At 33.5% G+C, this 23,660-nt stretch overlaps 1 protein-coding gene across 4 annotated transcripts in view; it reads left to right on the top strand.

Annotated features, from left to right (window-relative positions):
* Window positions 1-23,660, top strand: part of Anxa10 (annexin A10) — a 478,482-nt gene that overhangs the window by 391,969 nt on the left and 62,853 nt on the right. The window contains exon 1 of one of the 4 annotated variants that reach the window (XM_063234788.1): window positions 21,646-21,753. The exons of the other annotated variants lie outside the window; for them this stretch is intronic. Coding sequence (XP_063090858.1) covers window positions 21,736-21,753 — 18 coding nt within the window. The 5' untranslated portion in view covers window positions 21,646-21,735. Of the gene's footprint in view, window positions 1-21,645; window positions 21,754-23,660 lie in introns of those variants that run through there. 4 annotated transcript variants of the gene reach the window in all.

Genomic DNA, 23,660 nt, shown 5'->3' with positions numbered 1-23,660 from the left:
GATACCTTCTTATGATCTGGAGAGCACCAGCACTACTGCCACTGCCTGGAGGAAGGAGCAGTCCTGCTGAGGAGGAGAGCTTTGCTACCAGAAGGGGAAACTGTGCAAATTGAGGAGGCTTTAGGTCTACCTGAGAAGAGCCTGGCAAGCCTCTTTTAATCCAGGGGCTCTGCTGCCCAAGGAGGGAGCTACTATCAGAGGAATCCCAAGAGCCCAGGACATAAGAGTCAATTTACAACGCGACCAGGAGAAACTCTGGAACAACACGTGAAACACAGTAATATAAGAAAATGACAAAACAAAAGACCAACATGCAATCTCAAACATCCAACTCATCCCAAGAAAGCCTAGGAGCCATGTACATAGAAGAAAATACATGCCATATACCTGAAATACCTGAAACAATAGTAACTGAAATAAAGAAGCAGCTCCAGGAAGCTTTAAATGAATTCAAACTAGAAATAATCTATCAGGTAAAAGAAGAAATAATAAAAGAAATGAAGGAGATGCTGAACATATCTAAATAAGACACAGCTAAAAAATTGGAGGAATTAAACAGAAGGATAGAATCTCTGGATGAACAATATAAGAAACAAACAGAATATATAAAACAGATGCAAAGAAATATACAAAAATCAAAAACTCCATTGAAAGTTGTAAAAACCACCTGAATGAATGCGAAGATAGAATTTCAGACCTTGAAGACAAGATTGCAGCCAGTGAACAGGAAAGGAAAATTATTTAAAAATAACATGAAATCCAGAAATAACAATTCGACACCTGCAAGATGACACAAAGAAAAACAACATAAGGTTGATAGGGATAAATGAAAAGAAGGAGACAATACAAAGGATGTCAAGAGGATATTTAGAGAAGTAATAGCTGAAAATTTCCCAAACATGAAATTGGAAACTGATATCAGGATCAGTGAGGCATATAGAACTCCAAATAGCCATAACCAAAATAAAACTACACCCAGACATATAATAATCACCATTCCAGAAATCAAACAAAGGAATAGAATATTAAAAGCTGTCAGAGAGAAAAGACAGATCACCTATAAAGGAAAACCTATCAGAATCACAGCAGACTTCTCAACACAAACAATAAAGGCAAGAAGAGCATGGAGTGAAGTATTTCAGACCCTGAAGGAAAATGATTTCCAACCTAGACTGATGTACCCTGCCAAACTGTATTTCAAAATTGGTGGAGAAATAAGATATTTCCATGACAAAGAACAGCTGAAGAAATTCATGATCACCAAGCCAATCTTGCAAAGAATACTGAAAGACAGTCTAGATACACTTAAGAAAAAACCACTTAACAAAGCAGACAATTAAATAGAACAGAAAGATAAAGATGCAACAGCAGAAATATAACATGTCACCAATAAACCAATATATCACAGTTATAACCATTAACATAAATGGTCTAAATGCACTAATTAAAAGAAATAGACTGGCAGAATGGATCAAGAAACAAAAGCCAACCATATGCTGTCTACAAGAAACCCATCTAACCCAAAAGGATACTCACAGACTGAAAGTTAAAGGATGGAAAACAATACATCATGCAACAGGAACCCCACCCCCCCAAAAAAAAAAGCGAGGGTAGCTATTCTGTTTGCAGACAATGTGAACTTCAAACCAATAATGATCAGAAGAGATAAAGCAGGTCACCACATACTGGTTACAGGAAAACTTCAAGAGGAAGAGGAACTATCTTAAATATATATGTACCAAATTCCAAAGCACCCAGTTATATAAAACAAGTAATATCAGAAATGAAAAACCAAATTAGCAGTAATAAAATTATAACAGGAGATTTTAACACACCATTGACACCAATGGACAGATGAACAAGACAGAAAATCAGCGAAGAGACAAAAGAAGTGAATCACACCTATGAACAAATGGAATGGATAGACATATACAAAGTATTCTGCCCAACAACAACAGAGTACACATTTTTCTCAGAAGTACATAGGTCATTCTCTAAAATCGACCATATATTAACTCACAGAACATATTTAAAGAAATGCAAAAGAGTTGAAATCATCCCCTGCATGTTATCAGATCATAGCACTATGAAACTAGTAATTAATGATAAAAGATACTGCAAAAATCCCATAAACACATGGAAACTGAATAACACACTCTTGAGTAATCAGTGGGTCACAGAAAAATTAAAGAAAAAATTAAACAATATCTACAAACAAATGAAAACACAAATACAACTTACCAGAATCTGTGGGATGCAATGAAAGCTGTCCTCAGACGGAAATTTATTGCACTGAGTTCCCACATCAGGAAAAAAGAACGAATACAAATAAGTAACTTGATGCTACACCTCAAACATCTAGAAAAAGAAGAGCAAGTCAAGCCCAAAGCCAAAAGAAGAGAGGAAATAGTAAAAATCAGAGCAGAAATCAATGCAATAGAGACTAAAAAAACAATACAAACAATCAATGAATCAAAGAGTTGGTTCTTTGAAAGAATAAATAAAATTGATAAGCCCCTAGCCAACCTTATTTAAAAAACGGAAGAAAAAGCTCAAATTCATGCAATAAGGAATGAAAAAGGTGAAATCACTACAGACCCAATAGAAATACAGCAGATCATCAGCACTTATATCAAAAACCTCTACTCTCAAAGATTTGATAACACAAAAGAAATAGACAGATTTCTAGAAGCATATGAAGTACCAAAGCTAGATCAAGAAGAAGTAAAACTGCTGAATAACCCAATTTCTATTAATGAAATCGAAAATGTAATTAAGTCATTACCTACAAAGAAGAGCCCAGGCCCAGATGGATCCACTGCAGAATTCTACAAGAAATACAAAGAGGACCTAATGCCGACACTCCTCAAACCCTTCAATGAAATTAAAAGGGAAGCAATCCTTCCCAAGTCATTCCTGGAAGCAAATATTACTCTAGTACCAAAATCTGAGAAAGACCCAACTGAAAAAGAGAACTACAGACCAATCTCCCTAATGAACACAGATGTAAAGATCCTCAATAAAATATTGGCAAATAGGATGCAGCAAGTCATCAAGAAGATCATACACCATGACCAAGTGGGATTCATTCTAGGTATGCAGGGATGGTTCAATATACGTAAATCAATAAATGTAATCCACCATATCAATAGAGTCAAAAGTAAGAATCACAGGATCATTTCTATAAATGCAGAAAAAGCTTTTGATAAGACAACATTCATTTATGATAAGAACCTTACAGAAAATTGGAAAAGATGATCTTTACTTCAATATAATAAAGGCCATCTATGACAAACCAACAGCCAGTATCATACTAAATGGCCAAAAATTGAAGGCCTTTACTTTAAAATCAGGCACATTTGTCCCCTGTCACTGCTCCTATTTAATATAGTACTGGAAATATGAGCCAGAGCAATTAGACATGAAAGAAAAATAAAAGGCATAAAGATAGGAAAAGAAGAAGTTAAATTATCACTATTTGCAGATGATATGATATTCTACATAGAAGACCCCAAAAACTCCATTGAAAGACTCCCAGATATAATAAATAAATTCAGCAATGTGGCTGGATACAAAATCAATACTCAAAAATCAATAGCATTCTTATACACTAACAACAAAATCGCAGAGAAATAAGAGAAGCCATACCCTTCACACTAGCAACCAAGAAAATGAAATATTTAGGAATTACTCTCACGAAAGAAGTGAGAGACCTATACAAGGAAAATTATAATACACTGAAAAATGAAATTGAAGATGATCTCAGAAAATGGAAAGACACCCCTTGCTCATGTATAGGAAGAATAAATATTGTGAAAATGGCCATTCTCTCAAAACTCTTATACACATTCAATGCAATCCCAATAAAAATACCATCAACATACCTCATAGATCTCGAGAAATCAATCCTAAAATTCATCTGGAACCAGAAGTGGCCTAGAATAGCAAGGACAGTTCTAAGCAGCAAATGCAAGGCAGGAGGCATCACAATCCCTGAGTTGAAGTTATACTACAAAGCAACTGTAGTAAAATCAACATGGTACTGGAATCAAAACAGAGCCGAAGACCAATGGAATAGATTAGAAGATACAACCACAACTACAAACACACTCAACCACCTTATCTTTGATAAAGGATCAAGCAGGTTCACTGGAAGAATGACAGTCTCTTTAATAAATGGTGCTGGAAAAACTGGCTCTCCATATGCCAAAAACTAAAACTAGACCCATGTTGTCACCATATACTAAAAGAAAATCTAAATGGATCAAAGATCTAAATATTAAAACAGAAACACTATATCTGTTGGAAGACAAATTGGGTAAAAACTTTGAAGACATAGTGGTAGGTAGAGAATTCATGAACAAGACTCAAACCGCACGGGAAATACTTCCCAGAGTCAATAACTGGGATCACATCTTATTAAAAAGATTCTGCACATCGAAAGAAATCTCTAGCATAGTGAAAAGAAAAACCCACAAACTGGGAAAAAATCCTAGTGAACTGCCTCTCAGACAAAGGACTTCTGTCTAAAACATACAAAGAATTAAAAAAAAAAACAGACCCCCAAAATTCAAAGACCCCATCCAAAAATGGACATCAGAGATGAATAAACAATTTTCAGATGAAGAAATGGCAAATAAATATATGAAAAAATGGCAAATAAATATATGAAAAAATGTTCAGCATCACTAGTCATTAGAGAAATGCAAATTAAAACCACACTGAGATTTCATCTCACTCCTGAAAGAATGGCCAAGATCAAGAAAACCACCAAAAACAAATGCTGGAGAGGCTGTGGGGGAAAAGGAACTCTCCTACACTGTTGGTTGGAGTGTAGACTGGTGCAACCATTGTGGAGGTCAGTCTGGAGATTTCTCAGAAAGCTGGGACTGGAAGTACCATTTAACCCAGCTATTCCACTTCTAGGCATATTCCCAGAAGAACTGAAAGCATCATACCACAGTGATATATGTGCACCCATATATAGCAGCACAATTTGTAAGAGCCAGATCTTGGATACAACCTAAGTGTCCATCAGCTGAGGAATGGATAAAAAAGTGGTGGTATTTTTATACAATGGAGTACTACTCAGCCATAAAGAATGATCACATTGAGACATTTATAAATAAATGGACGCAGCTCGAGACCATACTCGTAAGTGAAATAAATCAACTTCACATGTATAAATACCGAATATTTTCCCTAGTGTAAGAAACAATAAGAATACATGAAAGTACGTGGTAATCATGATTCCCAGTCACACTGGTTTGAAGTCATATAATGTTTTCACTCATTAATTGGAATGGTTTTAATTTGGGTTGTTTTATTTTATTGTCTGTGATACTACGAATAACTATTTTGAAGAAAATAAGAGCATAATAGCTAGCACTGATTTAATATCATTCTGTTTGAAGCCCCATCAAGTTGTTGTTCATTTGTTTCCATTGGTTCTAACATGTTGTATCTTATTATATCTCAATGTATGCGATAGTATAAGCAAATTTTTTATAGACAAAGAGACAATATGAAATTGATGTGGTTTCTGCTAGCTGGTTCTAAATACCCTGCAATAATTTCATTCTCTTGAATGGTTTCACACGTCTTGATAAATTTGATGCTATAGTATACGAAGTTAGACTCAAATATTTCAAGGAAAGAGTCACTAAGGTAACTACTATTAATGTCAAGCTATCTGGGGGTGAAACACAATGATGCTTAAATTTTTCGGTTCTGACCGGTGTTGTTCTATTGATATGTTCTTTTTTGATCTCAATCTCCCCCCTTTTTCTTTCATTTTTTTAAAATTAATTTATTTTTTAGTATCTTTTAACTAATGGAAAACTAAATTAAAAATAGTGCCATAGATTATAGTATTTTTTTTTGTTTCCCCATTAACCTGATTTGAACCCCTGTACTGTTCTCCACATCTTGTTCAGACTGATTTTATTATATTCTGTTTCGCTTAATAGTATCAAGTTTGAGGGCATAGGCAACCACTTGGAAGGCAACCAGGTATTCTATGATGTCCGTTATTGTTTGACTATCATCTTCTTTAGAATCCTGTAAGCTCTCCAATGTGGTTTTATTGGTCATATATACAGTTTTGTTTAATTCTTTTATACGAACTGATATAGGCTACTCTTTTTAGGATAACAAGAGGCATAATGGTAACCATTGTTGATCACCTAGTAATCCTTTTTTTTTTTTTTTTTTTTTTTTTCATTTTATACTATGTCCATCCTCCTGGTCTAACTGACTCTGTTTTGCTTTGTCACATTGGGTCTTTCTTTCCGTCTTGTTTTGTTTTGTTTTTTGGTTTTTGGCTTTTTTTTTTTAATCTTTTTTCTTTTCCTCTTCAAAGAAAAAGTTATAAAAACTGTGGAAGTAATAGAAACTAAAATGTGTGATTGTTAGCATAAAAAAGAGAGGAAGGAAAGTGATCTAAAGGATATAACTGCAAGTATATTTAAATGTGTAGGATAGAGAACCATATTGCTGAGTTTTTCTTGGATCATTGAACAGAACTGACTGCAATCTCACTGTATTAATCTCTACTTTGTATGCTTTAATTTTGTAATCTGGACAGCTGTTTGTAAGATGACAATGTGTGATCTATTAACTGGTGAACTCTTACTGTATATTTTTTCTCTTAAAATTCTGTATTACTTCTAGCCTTTTACTGTTTTGCTTCGTTTAGTTTTGTTTTTCTCTTTAAATAAAAAAAAAAAAGAAAGAAAAAGAAATGACATAGCCCTGCGTGGTGGCTCAGAGGCTGAGGTGGGTGGATCATTGTGAGTTCGAGACCAGCCTGGGCTACAAAGTGAGCTCAAGGCCAGCCTGAACTGCATAGCGAGACCCTGCCTCAAAAAAGACAAGAAAGAAAGAAAGAAAGAAAGAAAGAAAGAAAGAAAGAAAGAAAGAAAGAAAGAAAGAAAGAAAGATAACAGAGAAACTGTTGGTGGCTTCCTGTGCCCTGAACTTAGACCACGTGATCCAGAGTGTAATGCCTAATTGGAGTTATAAACATACCTATTTTAACATTAAGAATTACTAAATATTTTCCTATGCAACGTCACCTGTAGGAAAGAATCAAGAGATTCAAGCACAAGGATATTCAATTCAGTCACTTTGTGCATTGCCACAAACTCACTTAAAAATTAAACTTCTGCTGAAATCTATATTGTGCAAATCAAACAACTATTTCCCTGTGGTAAGATTTGGTTTAATGAACCAGCATTTAGTGCAGACAAAGTAACTTCATTGACTTCAAGTTTTCAGAAATGTGGAAAGAAGAAAATATCAACTGCATTAAGCTATGTAAAGCAAAGATAAATAACATGAAATAACACAAAAAGGAAGAAAAATAGTCATAATTCATTTTTCTGTTTTAAATGAAATACTGCAGAGACTAAATATATAATGGACATTTATTAGTTACAGTAATTGTGAAAATTATCCTAAGTCTGCCCTTTGGGTCAATATATAGTTGATGCTATGATATAAAGTGATCCAATTGCTTACATTCTTTTTATGACTTTAGGACAGGATGAGATGAAGGCAACTACAGGTGGGTCACAATGGTAAAGTCATTAGGGTTAGGCAAAAGGAAATAAAAAGAATAACAGGAGCCAGGGATTTAGCTCAGCAGCATAACTGCCTGCCTTGCAAGCATGGGGTCATGAGTCCAATCCCTGGTATGAAATAAATAAATAAAATAAAATAAATAAAAACTCAAAAACTTTTAGTTGAACAAAAAATTCAAAAAGGTGATAAAAATGACATTTAAAAAGAGGAGACAGATGGTGTACACAAGAATTAAAATGAATTAATACATAAAGATTAGGTCCTCTGGCTGCTTACCATTTCTCAAAACAGTAAAGAACTGTTGCAGAGTCTCTCGAATTACCCTCCCTATACTTGCACAACTTTTATAAATCTGATTACTGGTCACAAAGGAACTTATAACTGTTCAGTGCCAATGTCAATTATAATTGTACAGTGAAAAGGAGTAGAGTACAGCCCTGGATGAAAGAAGAAACATGGTCACTTGGCTCCAGCTCCACCAAAAGCTCCCAGGTGTAGGGAAAATGACCAGAAGGGCAAGAAGAAACTTTAAGGGGGAGGATTTGCCCTGCTACTATAAACAGGGGGTCGTTAAGGTAAAATGACTAGGGTTATTCAAAAGAAAATGAAAAGCCTGAAAATGAAAAGCTAATAGTCAAATAAATACATTGTGTAAATGTGTTGAACAACTGCACAGGACAGCATGGAAAATTACAGCTAGAAGCACTCGCTTATTTACAATTTTTGCATATTGTTTTGCTCTGTGAATACGTACTGTTAGGTCTGAGAAGAGTAGAGGAAGAAGAGAGGAAAGGAAGGAAAGAGTGGAGAAGGAGAGGAAGGAGTGGTGGAAAGGAGTATAAAATATAAGTAACCTTTATTTCGGGAAGGTGGGGAAAGACCCCCCTGGCCGCGGGGCGCAGCATCTCCACCCCGGGGCCAGTGGTCTCTCTCTGGAACACACTCTCCCTTTGTTGTTGTTGTTGTTGTTGTTGTTGTTGTTGTTGTTGTTGTTGTTGTTGTTCTTCTTCTTCTTCTTCTTCTTCTTCTTCTTCTTCTTCTTCTTCTTCTTTTTCTTCTTCTTCTCCTTCTCCTTCTCCTTCTCCTTCTCCTTCTCCTTCTCCTTCTCCTTCTCCTTCTCCTTCTCCTTCTCCTTCTCCTTCTCCTTCTCCTTCTCCTTCTTCTTCTTCTTCTCTGGAACACGTGGAGTGAGGCCCATAAGTAGCCTCTGTCTGGTGCGGACCCTAAGGGGCATTAGGGGTGCACAGGTATTTCATTGGCACACATTTGGCACCAGGGACAGGTTCTTAGGGATGGGAGTATAGGGTTACAGGTAAATCTATAGGGGCAGGGGAGGCAGGAGCCCCCTAACTTGGCTGAGGCTTTTCCTGGTTAAAGTGTCCGGTCTGGGCCCGCAACTCTTTCACGTACCATTGGAATAGATGTAAGGTTCAAATGGAGAACTTTTAAATCCTTTCTAATTTATTCTGAAAAAGTTGTCCTGCAAATTCTTTCTCCAGCTTTTTTTAATGGAGCATGGCAAATGAGAAAGTTTATAAGATCACTCAAGAGGCTAATTTAAAACAATTAAAGTATAACAAAAATGGATTAAGGCTGGATACCTGAGGTGCACAAAGAAATTCTGGCTTCAGCTAAAGATCTTTTAGATACAGGTATATCAATACCTACAAATCTCTTGTTTAAAGGCCCTGAGAAAATACCAGTGGATCCTAGAGACACACAATATATTATAGAAATATTAATAAATAATAACCCCATGCTGCAAATTGTACACAGTATTATATTAGCTGTTCACGCTGTGTAGCCAGTTTAAGAAGAATATTATTCTGTGAACAATATGCTTAATATTTTCTTTTCCATTTTGACTCATGAAGAAATCCAAGCCAATTTACATTCATGTGAGATGGATGAAAAAGCACACATTTACTTTGCTTTCCTCTTTATTGTTATACCTGATGAGATGAAACAGATTTGATTCAGTTGGAAAGTACCATTATTTGTTATATTAATGACATAAGGTTTTAGATCAATCCGAACACTAAGCTAAAATTGAATTACAAATGCTTATTAATCACATTATTCCAGAGGATGGTTGATTAACCCAACTAGACCACAAGAGCCAGAAAAAAATGATGAAATTTGTAGATGTTTCTTGGACAGAGACTCCTCTGTACAACCAAAAGTAAGTTACTTATCTGCTGCCAGCAAAATAAAAGTAAAAAACACAAAATTGATTAGGTTGTCTGGTTTCAAGACAAATCATAACACACACAAAAAAAATAATAATAATACTTTGGAGGAGGCAGGACCTCTGAATTTGCATGGAGCTTTAGAGCAAGATTGCATTTTCCCTTTTTTAGCACTTCATAGAAAATATCATGAGTTACTGTCAACAAACACCATTGATGACTCTTCTTTATACCCTGCAGCTCACCTGCAGCCCCACTCGTGCTGGATTGATTTCCGAAGTATCCCTTAAAAACAGCCATGCTGACTTGGCGAAAGCTCATGACTGCCACCCAGCGCCCACTATTAGTATTTTGCCTATGAAATAACCTACCATAATCTCAAAGTGAACATAATTTGAAAAGAGATCTTAGCTAGTTATTTTTATTGCGATTTTTTTTATTTTAAAGAAGATAAAACCAAGGAAAATAAAACAGAATAAAACCAATCTAAATAAACTAGTGTAAGTGGTACAGGACTGCAAAACATTACAAAACCAAAAATATTGCCACATTGCCTATTGTCTTCAAAATAACTGCATATACCTTCAGACGTGGTAAAAATCAAACAAAACAGAACAAAATAGAAACAATAAAAACAAAACAATAAATTCAATAAAAGACTTCAAAACAAGACAATAGTAAATTCAAAGTTACAAATGTTTCTATTATAGAAAAACAAGTTTATTTTGAGACATGAGACATGCATTATTCTGAAATTCCACATGTGCCTGTGATGGTAATACTAATTTATTTAATTTAATTATGATCTTCAGTTTCAACCGTGTTGTAACAAATAATAGAATTTCATGATTTCTTTAAAAGGCTCAATAATATAGTTTGTGTTCATGCATCACAATTTTAATTTATTCAGCCTTTACTGGACATTTTGTTTCTTGCTTCTTGTGACTAGTTCTGCAATAAATGTGGATATCTAATGCACTGAATTCACTTTCTTTGGATATGAAATGCCAAATATCCAGCAGTGATGGCATTACTACACTATATGATAGTTGTACTTTTGATGACTTTTTGAGGAACCTCGGTAATGATTTCCAAACTGTCTACACTGGTTCCATTTCAAACATTATGTGAGGGCTCCTTTTTCACCAGGTCTTCACCAGCATTTCTCGCTTGTCTTTTTAATACTTCCAATTCTACAGTGCTGTCTCAATTGCAGTTTTGATTTACATTTTCCTTACCTTTAGTTATGTCAAGCAGATTTTGTATATTCATCATGGTATGTCTCATTTTAAGAAACATCCATTTAGACCTATTGTCTATTTTTAAGCAAATTGTTTGTTTTCTGCTTGCTTGAGTTCTTTGTTCATGATAAATGATCTTTTGAATGTGATGTTGAATTCAGTTTCTTAGTATTTTGTTAAGGAACTTGCATTTATAGTTGTCAATACAGGCATATTGGCCTGTAATTTCCCTTTTCTGTTGTGTCTTTATCTGATTCTGTACCAGAATTAATGCTAGCCTAGTAAACTCAGGTCAGAAAAATGAAAAGTTCTTCTAATTCTTCTTCAAATGGTGGAATAATTGAAGAAAAACTGGTATTTGTTTTTCTTTAAATGTTTGATATATCTGTTCTTGTTTAAATATTTTTAAAGTGAAGCCATAATGTCCTATGATTTAATATGATGGGAGGTTTTTATACTTTTTTAAAATTCTAATCACTATTTAATTTTATTTTTTAATTAGTTAAGTTTATTGGTACATTTAAGGTGTGAATAATGACCACGTTCATCATAAGGAATTTGCACCTGTACATGAAATACCTTCGTTCTTTTTCTCTCATTTCTTAACACGCCTTTCAACCCCTCTCCTCTTCTTTGTTTCCAAAAGCTTTTTTCCATTTATTTCTTATTTTCTCATTTTTCCCCTTCCTTCCTTTCCCTATCTGCCATTCCTAGTTCCTCTTTCCATTTGAACGTTTTCTTCCTAGTCCACAATATCTAGTATACATTTTGTTCCTTATTCACACTTCCTATTTTGCACACGAGAAAAATAAAGTAGTATCATTGAATTAGAGACTTTGCCTCCCTTTAGACTGACACTATTTGCTTCATACAGTGTGTGCATTGATACTGGGAACATATATTTTGAATACTTGCTCATTCCTGTTGAATCAATACCTTTATGATTGACATTCCTTGTCTCTTTTTGTCACTTTTTAAAACTATCCCCTCACTTTATTTGTTTTAAGTGAAGAATTTAAGACATATGGATTTAAGATGATCATCAGGTATACAATCATTTTGAAATTTGTTGCCCAGTTATATGTTCATTCTTTTTTATTCTTTTCACAGTTTTCCTTTGTACTTAGGTGATTTAATACAATTTTATGCTTTGAAATTTTCTTGCTTTGGTTCTGTTTATTATATATTTTTATGTTTACCATGTGGTTTACAAAAAATATTTAATTGCAGCAACCTATTTTGAAATAATAGCACTTTAACATTTATCATAGAAATAGAGATATACCCACAAAATTGCATTTACACTCCATTTTCCCCTGAATTATATCTTATTTATTTATCTTTCTATCTTGAGGATGAAATTTCATATCTAATGATGGACATGGACTTCCTCAGGCAGCACTAGTTAAACCCGTAATTTTAATGTTTGGCATTAATTTTATATCTTTCTAGCTTACCTACCTGGAAACATATGATTCCAATTAATATTTTTAATTGTTTTGCCTCTGAGTCTTCAAACTAAAGATATGAATACTTTATGTTCCATATTCACAGTATCATAGCATTTTGAATTTGTGTACTTACCCTTACCGGTGAATTTCAGACCCTCTGATATTGTCTTCTTTCTTTTCCTTTTTCTTTCTTTCTTCCTTTCTTCCTTTCTTTCTTTCTTTTTCTTTCTTTCTTTCTTTCTTTCTTTTTCTTTCTTTGTTTCTTTCTTTTACTTTGAAGTACTCTGTGTAGCATTTCATCTACAACAAGTCAAGTGGAGGTATATTTTATTAACTTGTTTTGTCTGGGAATGCTTTATCTCACTATAATTTCAATAGGAAAACTTTATTTGTACTCATGGTTGATAGATTTTTTTTTTTTTTTTTTTTTTTTTTTTTTTTTTTTTTTTTTTGCTTCAGCCATGAAAACTTCAGCTCACACCTAATCCTAAAAGGTGTCTGGTGTGAAGTGAACTGGAACGCTCATTTTTAAAAATTTTTATGGTTTAAGAATCATTCATCTTTAAATTATGATTGCTTAATTATAGTTGTCTTGTTGTACAGTTGATTGGGTTTAAATACAAGGGAAGGTTGGCTTCCCGCACCTGGATATGTGTACCGTTTTTGTGATTGACTGTTTGAATAACTTTCTACAACTTAGCCATTCTCAGATTCATGTAGCACCAACAATCCTAGTATTTGCCCTTTTAATAATGTTCCTAACTTCCCGTAAAAATTCTTCATTCCTCTTATTTTTTTCTTTTTCTCCTTCAACTATATTTACTCCCATATTCTGTCTTTTGCTTGCTAATTCTTTTCTTTATTTGATCTATTCTTCTATTTTGTCTTCTTTTGCATTTTTAATTTTGCTTAGCTCACTTTTCAGTTGAAAGATTTCTATTTTATCTTTACAATTTTTTTAGCATCTTAGTTAAGATTTCTGATGGAGTACAGAGTACTGAATTGTTTCTCTGTATTTCTGGAAAGTTACTAAACTTCCTTAAAGCAGCAAACACTGAGAGTTCACACTAGAGAAGAAAAATTTTGTCTCAATGAGATGGACTTCGATAAGGTCTTTTATGTTTACCTGAATTTGCTTTCTTTTACTGCACTGCATTCTTTGCTTTTGAAAAACTTATGCAGAAATATTCTGTAGATTCATAAGCATCCTTGCAATTCTGTGAAGCTGATTTTCACTTTATGCAAAGATCATTTGTACTGTGGAGTGATGGCAACGTATACTTTATTGAGTTGTTTAGGGTAATGTTACAGGTTAGATGTAAAATAGTCTCTCAAAAGCTTCATACCTGAATGTGGACCTGCTTGAGAGTACAGGTCACTGAGGGCAGCATTTGGAACCGTGCGTTCTTATCCCTAACTCCATCCTTCTTTCTCTGCTTCCTGGCAGCTATGTAGTGAGCAGCTTTCTTCCACCAGATCTTTGTACCACGTGGTTTCAACCTTGGGGGTTGGCTTCTATAGACTAAACTCACTAAAACCATGAGCACACATAAATCTCTCCTCAGTTACAGGTATAGGCTATTTTTTCCCCTACAGTGGAAAAGCTGACTAATACAAAGAATAAAATATATCACTTAAACCATCAGAACAGAGTTGACATAATGCAATTTTAAACAGGCTCTAAACTTCTTAAAAATATTTTTTAACATTACAGTTGTTTTTGTGTAATTTTTCAAGATAGAGGAAAACACAAAATTCAAATTTTATTTTTATTACCTTATAGTCATACTTCATAATGTAATATTTTTATTTTACTAAAAATGTATTTTAAATACATTTATACATTTGTATGTAATGTACATATTTATTTTAAATACACTTAAAAATTTAAATACACATCTAAATACATAAGATGAGCATATGTACATGTTGAAAATAGAGCATTTTTTTAAGTTATTATATAAACTTCACTTACTGATTTCAAGAAATGTGCAATAAAATGTAAGGCTCTGCTGATGGACAAGTTTGCTCCACAGACCACTTCCTCCTTTTGAAAATTAATAACATTCAAGGTAAATAAGATGTGTAATACTGCACTTTATGTTAAAACAAAAGAAAAAAGTATAAACTCAAAAGTAAATATGATCTAGAAACATTTGATGTTGTGTTTTAATATACTTTGATTTTAATGTTATTTCATGTAAGTATTAATAATATTCAGAAGAAACCAATTTACCAGCACAAATACTTGCTTTTCTTTAGTAATAATGATTCTCTGACTTCCACACATCATGAAATATATGAAAATTACAATTCTAGGAATGTGGACTCTCTTTCAAATTAATATATATGACTAATATTCTAAAATTTAATTTTCAAAATGTTGGAAATAATTCCATAGTGAGTTTTTTCTCAGAATTTTAATTAAATTTCTTCTACAAGGATTTGGAGATATAACTTCAACAATAATTGAAATGAGTCATTTTTATTCATGACCTTTTTGCCACAAAATGGAAAGGGTCAGTGAAAATTTTCAATTATCATGAATCTTAAATGAACTTTATAGTACAACTATTATGTCTGAAGTGCAGAAAGAAAAATAATTTTTCAAATCGTATTTAGTTCACTTACATAAAACATAGATATTCATTCTGTACTACATATGATTCATTTGATGAGTTGCATTTCATTTTAACACCAACTATTTTTGTGAATTTGTAAAGAAAAATAGGGATGTTTGAGTAGAACACTAGATATAGTAAAATATGAAAATTACAGTTAAAATCTATTATAAATAATATCTTATTTCAGGAAATATAATATTTGCTACTTTGGTTCAGAGAGAGTCTTAAACAACACAAAGAGTAAGATTATATAAATTACTAGCTAGGTTAACCAATCATAACATTTTTTTAAGGTTCTTGGAAAGCAATTCAAAATAAAACACAAATTCTGGTACACTGGCCCTATAACTAACAGATGATCGATTGTGCTTTGTTTGAGAGGCTAAAGGAATTATCACAGAGTATACCTTCAAATTTTTAGTAAATCAAATTGATTCTTGCAAAACATATTTGCTGAATGCTTTTGTCACATATTAAAGACTGTAATATATTCTGTAATCATCATACTAAACATGACCAAGAAATTTTCTGTCCTTAATGAGCTTATCCTACTGTAGAGACACATTTTGATACCAAATAAATTTATTAGAAAACAAGAAAGTTATGCAATATCCTCATATCTCCCCTTGATAAATTAAAAATAAAAGGCAGAATAAAGCCAAAACCAAATAGAAGAAAATAATAAAGATCAGAAAACACAATTTCTTATCAGACTACCAATATCATTAACATTATGAGTCTTAAATTTCTGTAGACAAACAAAAGACTCAGAATAGTCTAAACAACTTTGATGAAGGAACAAAATTAGAGCTCCAACCATCCCCAATCTCATGACTCATCACAGTTACACCAATCATGACAAAAGGGCATTGATATCAAGATAGACAAACCACCAAAGTATCAATATAAAGTCCCAGAAAAGATACCCACATAACACACAGTTGATTTCTGGCAAGGATGCAAAAAAATTATTTGCAGAAATCATTGTGCACTCAATAAATACACTGGAACAACTGGAGAGCCACATGCAAAAAACCCAAACCATATAGCACATCAAAATTTTCTTAAGACATCCAAAATTCAACTCCAAATGGCTCACAGTGAGTTAGTTGAAGCGAAGGCAGGTGTGGCCTGAGTTGTTGCTTGATTGAAGTCATTCTCTCTAACAAAAACCCCATGTTTTTTCCTTATCATACTAATGAAATAATATGAATTTTATACATGCATGATATATTTCACTAATAAGTATGTTCTGAAGGTGCATCCATTTACCTATAAAAATGTCCAGTTTATCATTCTTTATATAGAAGTACCTTATCTTTTTTATCCATTCCTCAGTCAATGAGCATTTGACTTTTTCTAAGATCTGGCTTTTATAAACTGTGCTTCTATAAACATAAGTGTACATACATCACTGTGGTATGATGTTTTCAATTCTTTTGGGAAGGTACCCATATTTTAAAAAGACCAAAAATACAATTTTCATTAATGGAAACATAAATAAAATAAAGCAGGCTAAGGCAGAGATGGTATTGAAATAGAATTTATAGTGAAAATGATCAATAAAATTAAAGGAAAGCCAAGAAAATATGATGCTTCAGAAAAATCCATTAGCAAGAAAGGGGACAGCTACGTTAAATTAGAGCAAAGGATAAGACATTGTACTTGCAAAGATGATCACATTTGTGACAACAGGGTTCAGCGTTATAGAGGAAAGCTTGGCTGAAATAGCATGAAGGAAGATGAGTTAGTGTGGAGAGGGGCATCTGAACATCTGTTTGAAGGAGATTTCTCCAAGTGACGAAACAGATAAATTGAGTTGTCGCTGGTGGTGAATGTGGAGTTGAGGTAATTTGTCTTTCTGTTAGGTTCATTACTTCTTTTTTGAAAATTAGAAATGGGAAGCTGGGGAGCTGGCAGATTGATAAGTAGCAAAGTAAAGATCCAGCTCAGATGCTGGAATGTGATATCATGAAGAGGACCAGATGAAAGAAGATGGATCCTCACAGGCCAGGGAGATGGTGAAAATCAAAGAAGGAAAAAGAAAATGGAGGAAAAAGGAAAGGAGAGGTGTGGACAGACGGCTGTAGCCAGATGCACTATCATGGAAGCCAATCCTACAGCGTGCAAGGAGCCACTGGAATCCAAGGATGTGTGGTCATGGTGAAGCTGGGGATTGGCAAGCCCAAGGGCTTCAGTGGAAGGACATGGTCATGGAGGGGAGCGGCGAAGTGGAAAATGGTGCCAGCATGGAGATCTGCACCAGCCCAAGGTGAATGTGTGGAACTTAGTTCTCCCCATTGGAGTGGATAACAATTCAGAGTCAGGCAGGACAAGCCTGGATCCTGTAGCAGCTTCAGTTAGTCATTCCTAGCACAGAGAAGATTGGTGAGAATTCTTGGAGTGAGTCCCACTCCTGTTGTGAGATCCAACAGCTAAGGTAAAAGTTTCCCCTGAAGCTATCCTAAACCAGTTCCATCTGAACAGCACACAATAATGTGGTGAAGATCCACAGTGGTTGGCCAGCTCAGAAGGGAGGGGCCAGCCTGCCCACCCCTGCTTGTACCTCAGTGATCAACAGCAAACTGGGGAAGGTAATAATCCCTAGCCAGCAATTTAGAGTAATCGTAACCAGTACAGAAAGGGTCTGGGAACTCTACTATACACTTGTCTGGAAGAATCCAGAAACATGACAAGAAAAAGTAACAACAGGAAGTCTTCAGCCTCCAACCAAATAATACTGGCCCAGGAGAGGTAAACACAGAAGAGATCAGGGGCAGCACACCTGAAGTATCAGAAGCAACATCATCTGACATCAAAAAATGACTTTGTGACATTATAGAAGAACTCAAAACAGAAATATTAATTATAGAAGAACACAAAACAGAATATTAATGAAGTAAAAGATGATATAAGAATATTAATAAAAGAAATGCTAAGAAGACATAGATGGAGGAATGTCAGAAAAAGAAGGGAAACCTTCGAAAAAGAATATTAAAAATATCTGGAATACATGAAACAGAGTCAAAGAGATTATCAGGAAATTAAAAATTCCATTGAAAGCTGGCAAAACTGCTTGAAAGAAACTAAAGATAGACTATAAAAACTTGAAGATAGGCTTGCAATGTGTGCTCATGAAAGGAAAGATCTCTTAAAAATAACAAGGAACCAGGAAGTAGAAACACAGGCTCGAAGATGAGAAGAGGTTCTATAACTTAAGAATAAAAAATGTGAGTAAAGAAGCAGGGGTAAACACAAATGAAACACAAAGGCTATTTACAGAAATAATTAAAGAAGACTTCCCAAGCATAGGAAAAGGAAATGATATTCAGATATATGAGACATATAGAACTCCAGCCAGCTATAATTAAAATAGATCTGCACCCAGACATATAATAATCAAGATCCCATAAATTAAACACAAGAAGAGAATACTAAAAGCTGTCTGAGAAAAAAATAAATCACCTATAAAGGAAACCCATCAAAATCACGACAGACTTCTCAACACAAACCATCAAATCAAGAAGAGCTTGGAGTGAAGTATTCCGAGCCCTGAAAAAAACCCCAACTGGATTTGATGTACCCTGCAAATCTGTTTCACAAAATTAGCGGAGCAGCAAGATGGTTCCATAGCAAAGAGGAACTCGGGGAGTTCATGACCACCAAACCAACCCTACAAAAAATACTGGATATTCTAGAGAGAGAGAAGAAAAAAACCATGGTTTCAGAAACAGTGGCAAAAAGGCCTCACTGAACAGGGCAAAGAGGGGAATGAAGGAGAAAAGTAAAAAGCCAATGGCAGAAAAATAGCATGGCAGAGATGAGACAGAGAAGGTTGGCTATAATCACTAATATAGATGGCCTCAATACACTAACAAAAAGAAACCCAGGCAGAGTGGATCAGGAGATGGGTTCCATCAAGATGCTCTATATAAGAAATATATTTAACCTGAAAGAGGGTTAATGGACTGAAACTCAAAGATGAGGAAATAAAGCTCTATGCGACAGCGAACCAGAAAAAAGTGGAGTAGTTCATCCAGCAGCTACAGATAGGTTGGAAAGACATAACATGTTTATACAATGGAGAATTACTCAGCTATAAGGAAGGAAAACCTTGAGGCTCTTGTAGGTAAAAGAATACAACTTAAAATCAAGCTCAGGGGTAAAAAAGGATCAAAACCACTTAGGTAAATAGCAGGCTGCCTCTCTAATCTAAAACTAAAGGAGTTAGTTGGATACAAAATGAACAATGTACCCTGTGAAAATGAAAGGGAGGAATTTTCTAAAAAGAGAAGGCAGAGGGCATTATTAATCTTGTATCATGATTTGAAACCCACATTGTTCTCATCACTCTATTTAATTTGGTTATGTTCTGTTCTAGTCTTTCTACTTGTACTAGATTTGAGGGCACAGACTGCTATTCCAAAAATAGCAGGATATAGTATGGTAACCATCTTTAACTTCCTATTAATTTAATCTGAAGCCCTGTATTACTTACACTGTCTCATTATGACTGATTTTATTTGAATCTCTTTTGTTAGATCACTGTCTTGTCTCGATTGATTTTATTCAAATCTGTAACGTTTGATAGTATAAAGTCTGAGAGTACAGACAACTACCCTAAAGACAGTAAGATTCACTAGGATACCCTTCCTAGTTTGACTATTACCTGCCTTTGAAGTCTTATACTGTCTCCAATGTTTTGTTTTTATTGATTTTGTTCTGTACTATGTTCAGTTTTATTGTGCCCAATGATACAGAAAATTCTATTGAAGACAATAAGAAACACCATAGTAACCACTGTAGATCACCTTGTGTTGTGGTTTAAATAATGTGCTATGTCCATCCTTTTGTTTTGAATGACCCCACTTTGTTTTCTTTCTCATTTGGTCTTATTTTTCCAAAATTTAAAAATTTAAGAAAAGAAAATGAGAACAGCTGTTACATGACTTGGAGCTACTGTAAATAATCTTCTGATAGAGTTATGGTATTAAATAGAAATGCAGTAATTTCAGGACTAACGTTCTTGGATGAGAGAGAATGTGAGATTCAAGTGTGTTGATGTACATGACGAGGGAACCTGAATTAGAAGCAGTGGTAATGTGATGAGAGAAGGGAGGGTAAGAAGAAAGTAAAAGTGTGGATTCACATAATAAAAGAACTGTAGGAACACCTGTTTGTAATAATGACTTATTCTCAATGAACAACATGAGAAGTATCAGCTGAAAATCCAAAGAAGAGTGGGAGTGTGTGGGGTCAGCTGTTGGGTGAAATGGAGGTATGAAATAGACCTTCATGAGACTAGAAAGTGAAAAAAAGATTGTCGAAACCAATTGTCATGCAGTTAATCTTCATGGGCACATATTTAAAGCACACCCGATCAAAACAATCTTACTTTTGTGTTTTCTGTATTCATTATCTGTTGATAATAACATTTTCTCACTTGTGTTTCGGTCATGTACTTACTAGATTCAGATGAGCACAGTAAAATGTGAATTTCATGGTAACTAAATTACTTAATAAAGGTATTAATATAATCATTAAGGCTTACGCTTTTAATGGCTTAGGAGCTGTTCGCTTCATTGTTGTTAATATCCACAAAATAAATACATTCTCATTCCAAGAAGAACATTGACTTATTATAGGCCAGAATGATGTCCTTTACCGCATTTTAAGACATAATGCTTAGGATTTTGAAAAACTTGCTCCATTCATTTAGAATTCTCTCTCTCTCTCTCTCTCTCTCTCTCTCTCTCTCTCTCTCTCTCTCTGTCTCTTTCTCTCTCTTTCTCCCTTTCCCCCTCTCCTTCTCTCCCTCTCTCTTTCTTAGGTATTGCTTTGGTGCTCCAATACTGTTTGAAACTTAATTATTTTCAAACATGATCTGAAAGTGTCTGTACTTCTGTTTACATGTCAATCCTTTTCAAGCGACTTTAAGATCAAGAAAATTGGACATTGGCATTATTATTAAATTTATTTTAAAATGTTTCCTAAAGATAGAATACAATAAAATATTAGTATAATATACTTGAAAAAAATAAAATGTGAAAAATAATGACACACATAATATACTCCTTGAAATACTTTTATCGCTAAAGAATCACTTATGTTCTAAAAATGTCATGTTTTCATAAAAAACCAAATATACAATATGGTAGTTGAACTATTTAGAGAATAATATCAGTGTGGCCAAAATATAATAATCTAACATATAAAACTAGAGCTGAACCGCCCATAGGACTCTGTGTTTTAACAATAATTAATCAGAAAATAAATCATTAACTTTGTGGTTAATCAACTTACCTTTCCATGAGTCATTAGCCTTTTCAAAAGGTTACACTTCTTTCGCTGTTGGCTAATTTATAATTCTCAAATCACACACAACTATGTTTTAAGCTAATGGTTCTATTTATTTTGTGCAGTAATTCTGCCTATTTACCTATGATTGATAACTAAGTATGAATACTGTACCTTGAGTCATGCTGTATCTAGAAGTGACCCTCCCTTTTCTAACCTGAGAAGCAGACATATTTCACTTTGACTGAACAGTGAACCTCAATTTTTTCTCACCCTGCAGTGAAATAACTCTATTGGCCATTCAAAGAAAATCTGGTGATCTACATTGAATTTACTCCTTTCCATCAAAATGTTTTGTGGGGACTATGTAAGTACAATGGTTACTTTAGTCAATTTTTCCAGGGTTTTGAGATTTGACTATTATTCATAAAATTTCTTTTGTGTTACTTGACATTTTCAACAGAAATTTTTGGTGATTTGATTTGTTTTCATTAAATTTTCAATTAGTAGATGTTCAAGCTAACTATTAAATGCAGTTAATATTAGTTTTAATTTGGTGTGAATATATTTTTTATTTCTTTGAGTAAACGTATTTGGAAATAATTTTTATATTTTGTGTACTATATATTCTTACAATAATACTTATGTCAATTTACCAAAAAGAAACATTTATACAATATTCAAATTATATTTCAAAAATTATTAAATGTTACAACAAATGTTTTTAAAATGTATTTGTTAGGCTTCGAGAGCTGATAAAAAATGGAGGTTAATGAGTTGTATTTAAATACAAGTAAAAATTCAATGCAAGAATTTTTCAAGTGTATTCTCAGCAAGTATAGAGTAAAATTATTTTAAATAATCAATATCATTATATTCTAAAGTAACTTTCTGTAAAAGATATACAGTCCAAGTAATAGAACTTTGGGTCTTTTAGAGACCATATTTATGGTTTACCTCTTTAGCCTCTATTTTGTAACTGGTGTCCACAAGTAAAAGACAAGCTCTTCCACAGGCAAAAGTTTCTCATTACATACTATAGATTATTACTGACTGGGTTCTTTGTTAAAAATAGATTCCTACATCCTCACTCATGATAATTGAACAGGCCTATTTGGTAGAAATGCATTGCAATTTTTTGAGAACCATTTGAAGTAATTTATTCCTGCTAATTACAAAATATTAATTATTAAATATATATCAAGCAATAAGCAAGAATCAAAGAAAAGCATTTATAATTTTCTTAAAAATAAGCATATGTAATATTACCTTTTAATTTTATTTTATGTAAAAAAAAACAAAATTTTATGGCATAATAATGTGAGACTAACAATAGTTATACATTACATGTTGTTATCTATAAAGTAGTTGCTCAGAATATAAAACATGGGCATAAAACTTTTGATAATCAATATTAATACAAATTTTCTTTTTTAATGAACTAAAATACACTAATAGTACAACTGACTTGCATTTTTTTCCCATTTTCATACTGTACCTACTTTCTAGAATTACTCTGATTGTTTTAGAAAAATTGTAGATTTAGTCATGGCTTTAATCAATGGGTCATCTCATTTATGCATAGCAGCATTTTATTTAATCCAGATTCCTATATATAATTATATGCATTCTTTTGGTTATGAAGCTGACTTTAAACTTAGTTCCCTTTCCATGCTTTTGACAATTTTCCATACCTCTATCACATTTATTTATTTATTTACAAAAATGTTAGTCACATGAATATTAAAAACAACATATACATTGATATCACACATCTATATGTTCCACATCTAAAATAACATTATTGATTGTACATAAAATAAACAAATATAATTTCTGGGTAGCTACTCAAGAAAGATTCTGCATTTCCACTTGAATTTTGCAGATCTTATCATCTAATGCTCAAAAAAGATATTTTATAAGAGCATCATTTAATATACAAAGATTTTGGGCCAGGGGTTTAGCTTAGGGTCACAAGTACCTGCTTACCAAGTGCAACATCGTGAGTTCAATATCCTGTACCAAAAACAACAAAAAAAGTAATATACAAAGATTTTGAGATTCTTCTTTGATATATTCTACTCACTGCTTTTAACCACATAACTTTGAGTTCTTACAACATTCACCAGAATTATTATTATACTCATTTTCTAGATAAAGTATGAAAGCTCGGCAATTAACTACTTTTCCCTAGATAAAAAGCCAGGAAATGTCAGAAATATGATCATGTCTAAATCTAAAATCAGAGAGAGACTAATCATGGTTATCCAAGGA

Source organism: Cavia porcellus, unplaced genomic scaffold, assembly GCF_034190915.1.
Source record: "Cavia porcellus strain 051 isolate PalLab524CR breed Dunkin Hartley unplaced genomic scaffold, mCavPor4.1 scaffold_24, whole genome shotgun sequence".
Classification (NCBI taxonomy): Eukaryota; Metazoa; Chordata; class Mammalia; order Rodentia; family Caviidae; genus Cavia; species Cavia porcellus.
Note: the sequence above shows the minus strand (reverse complement) of the source record. Positions and strands in the feature narration are given on the sequence as shown.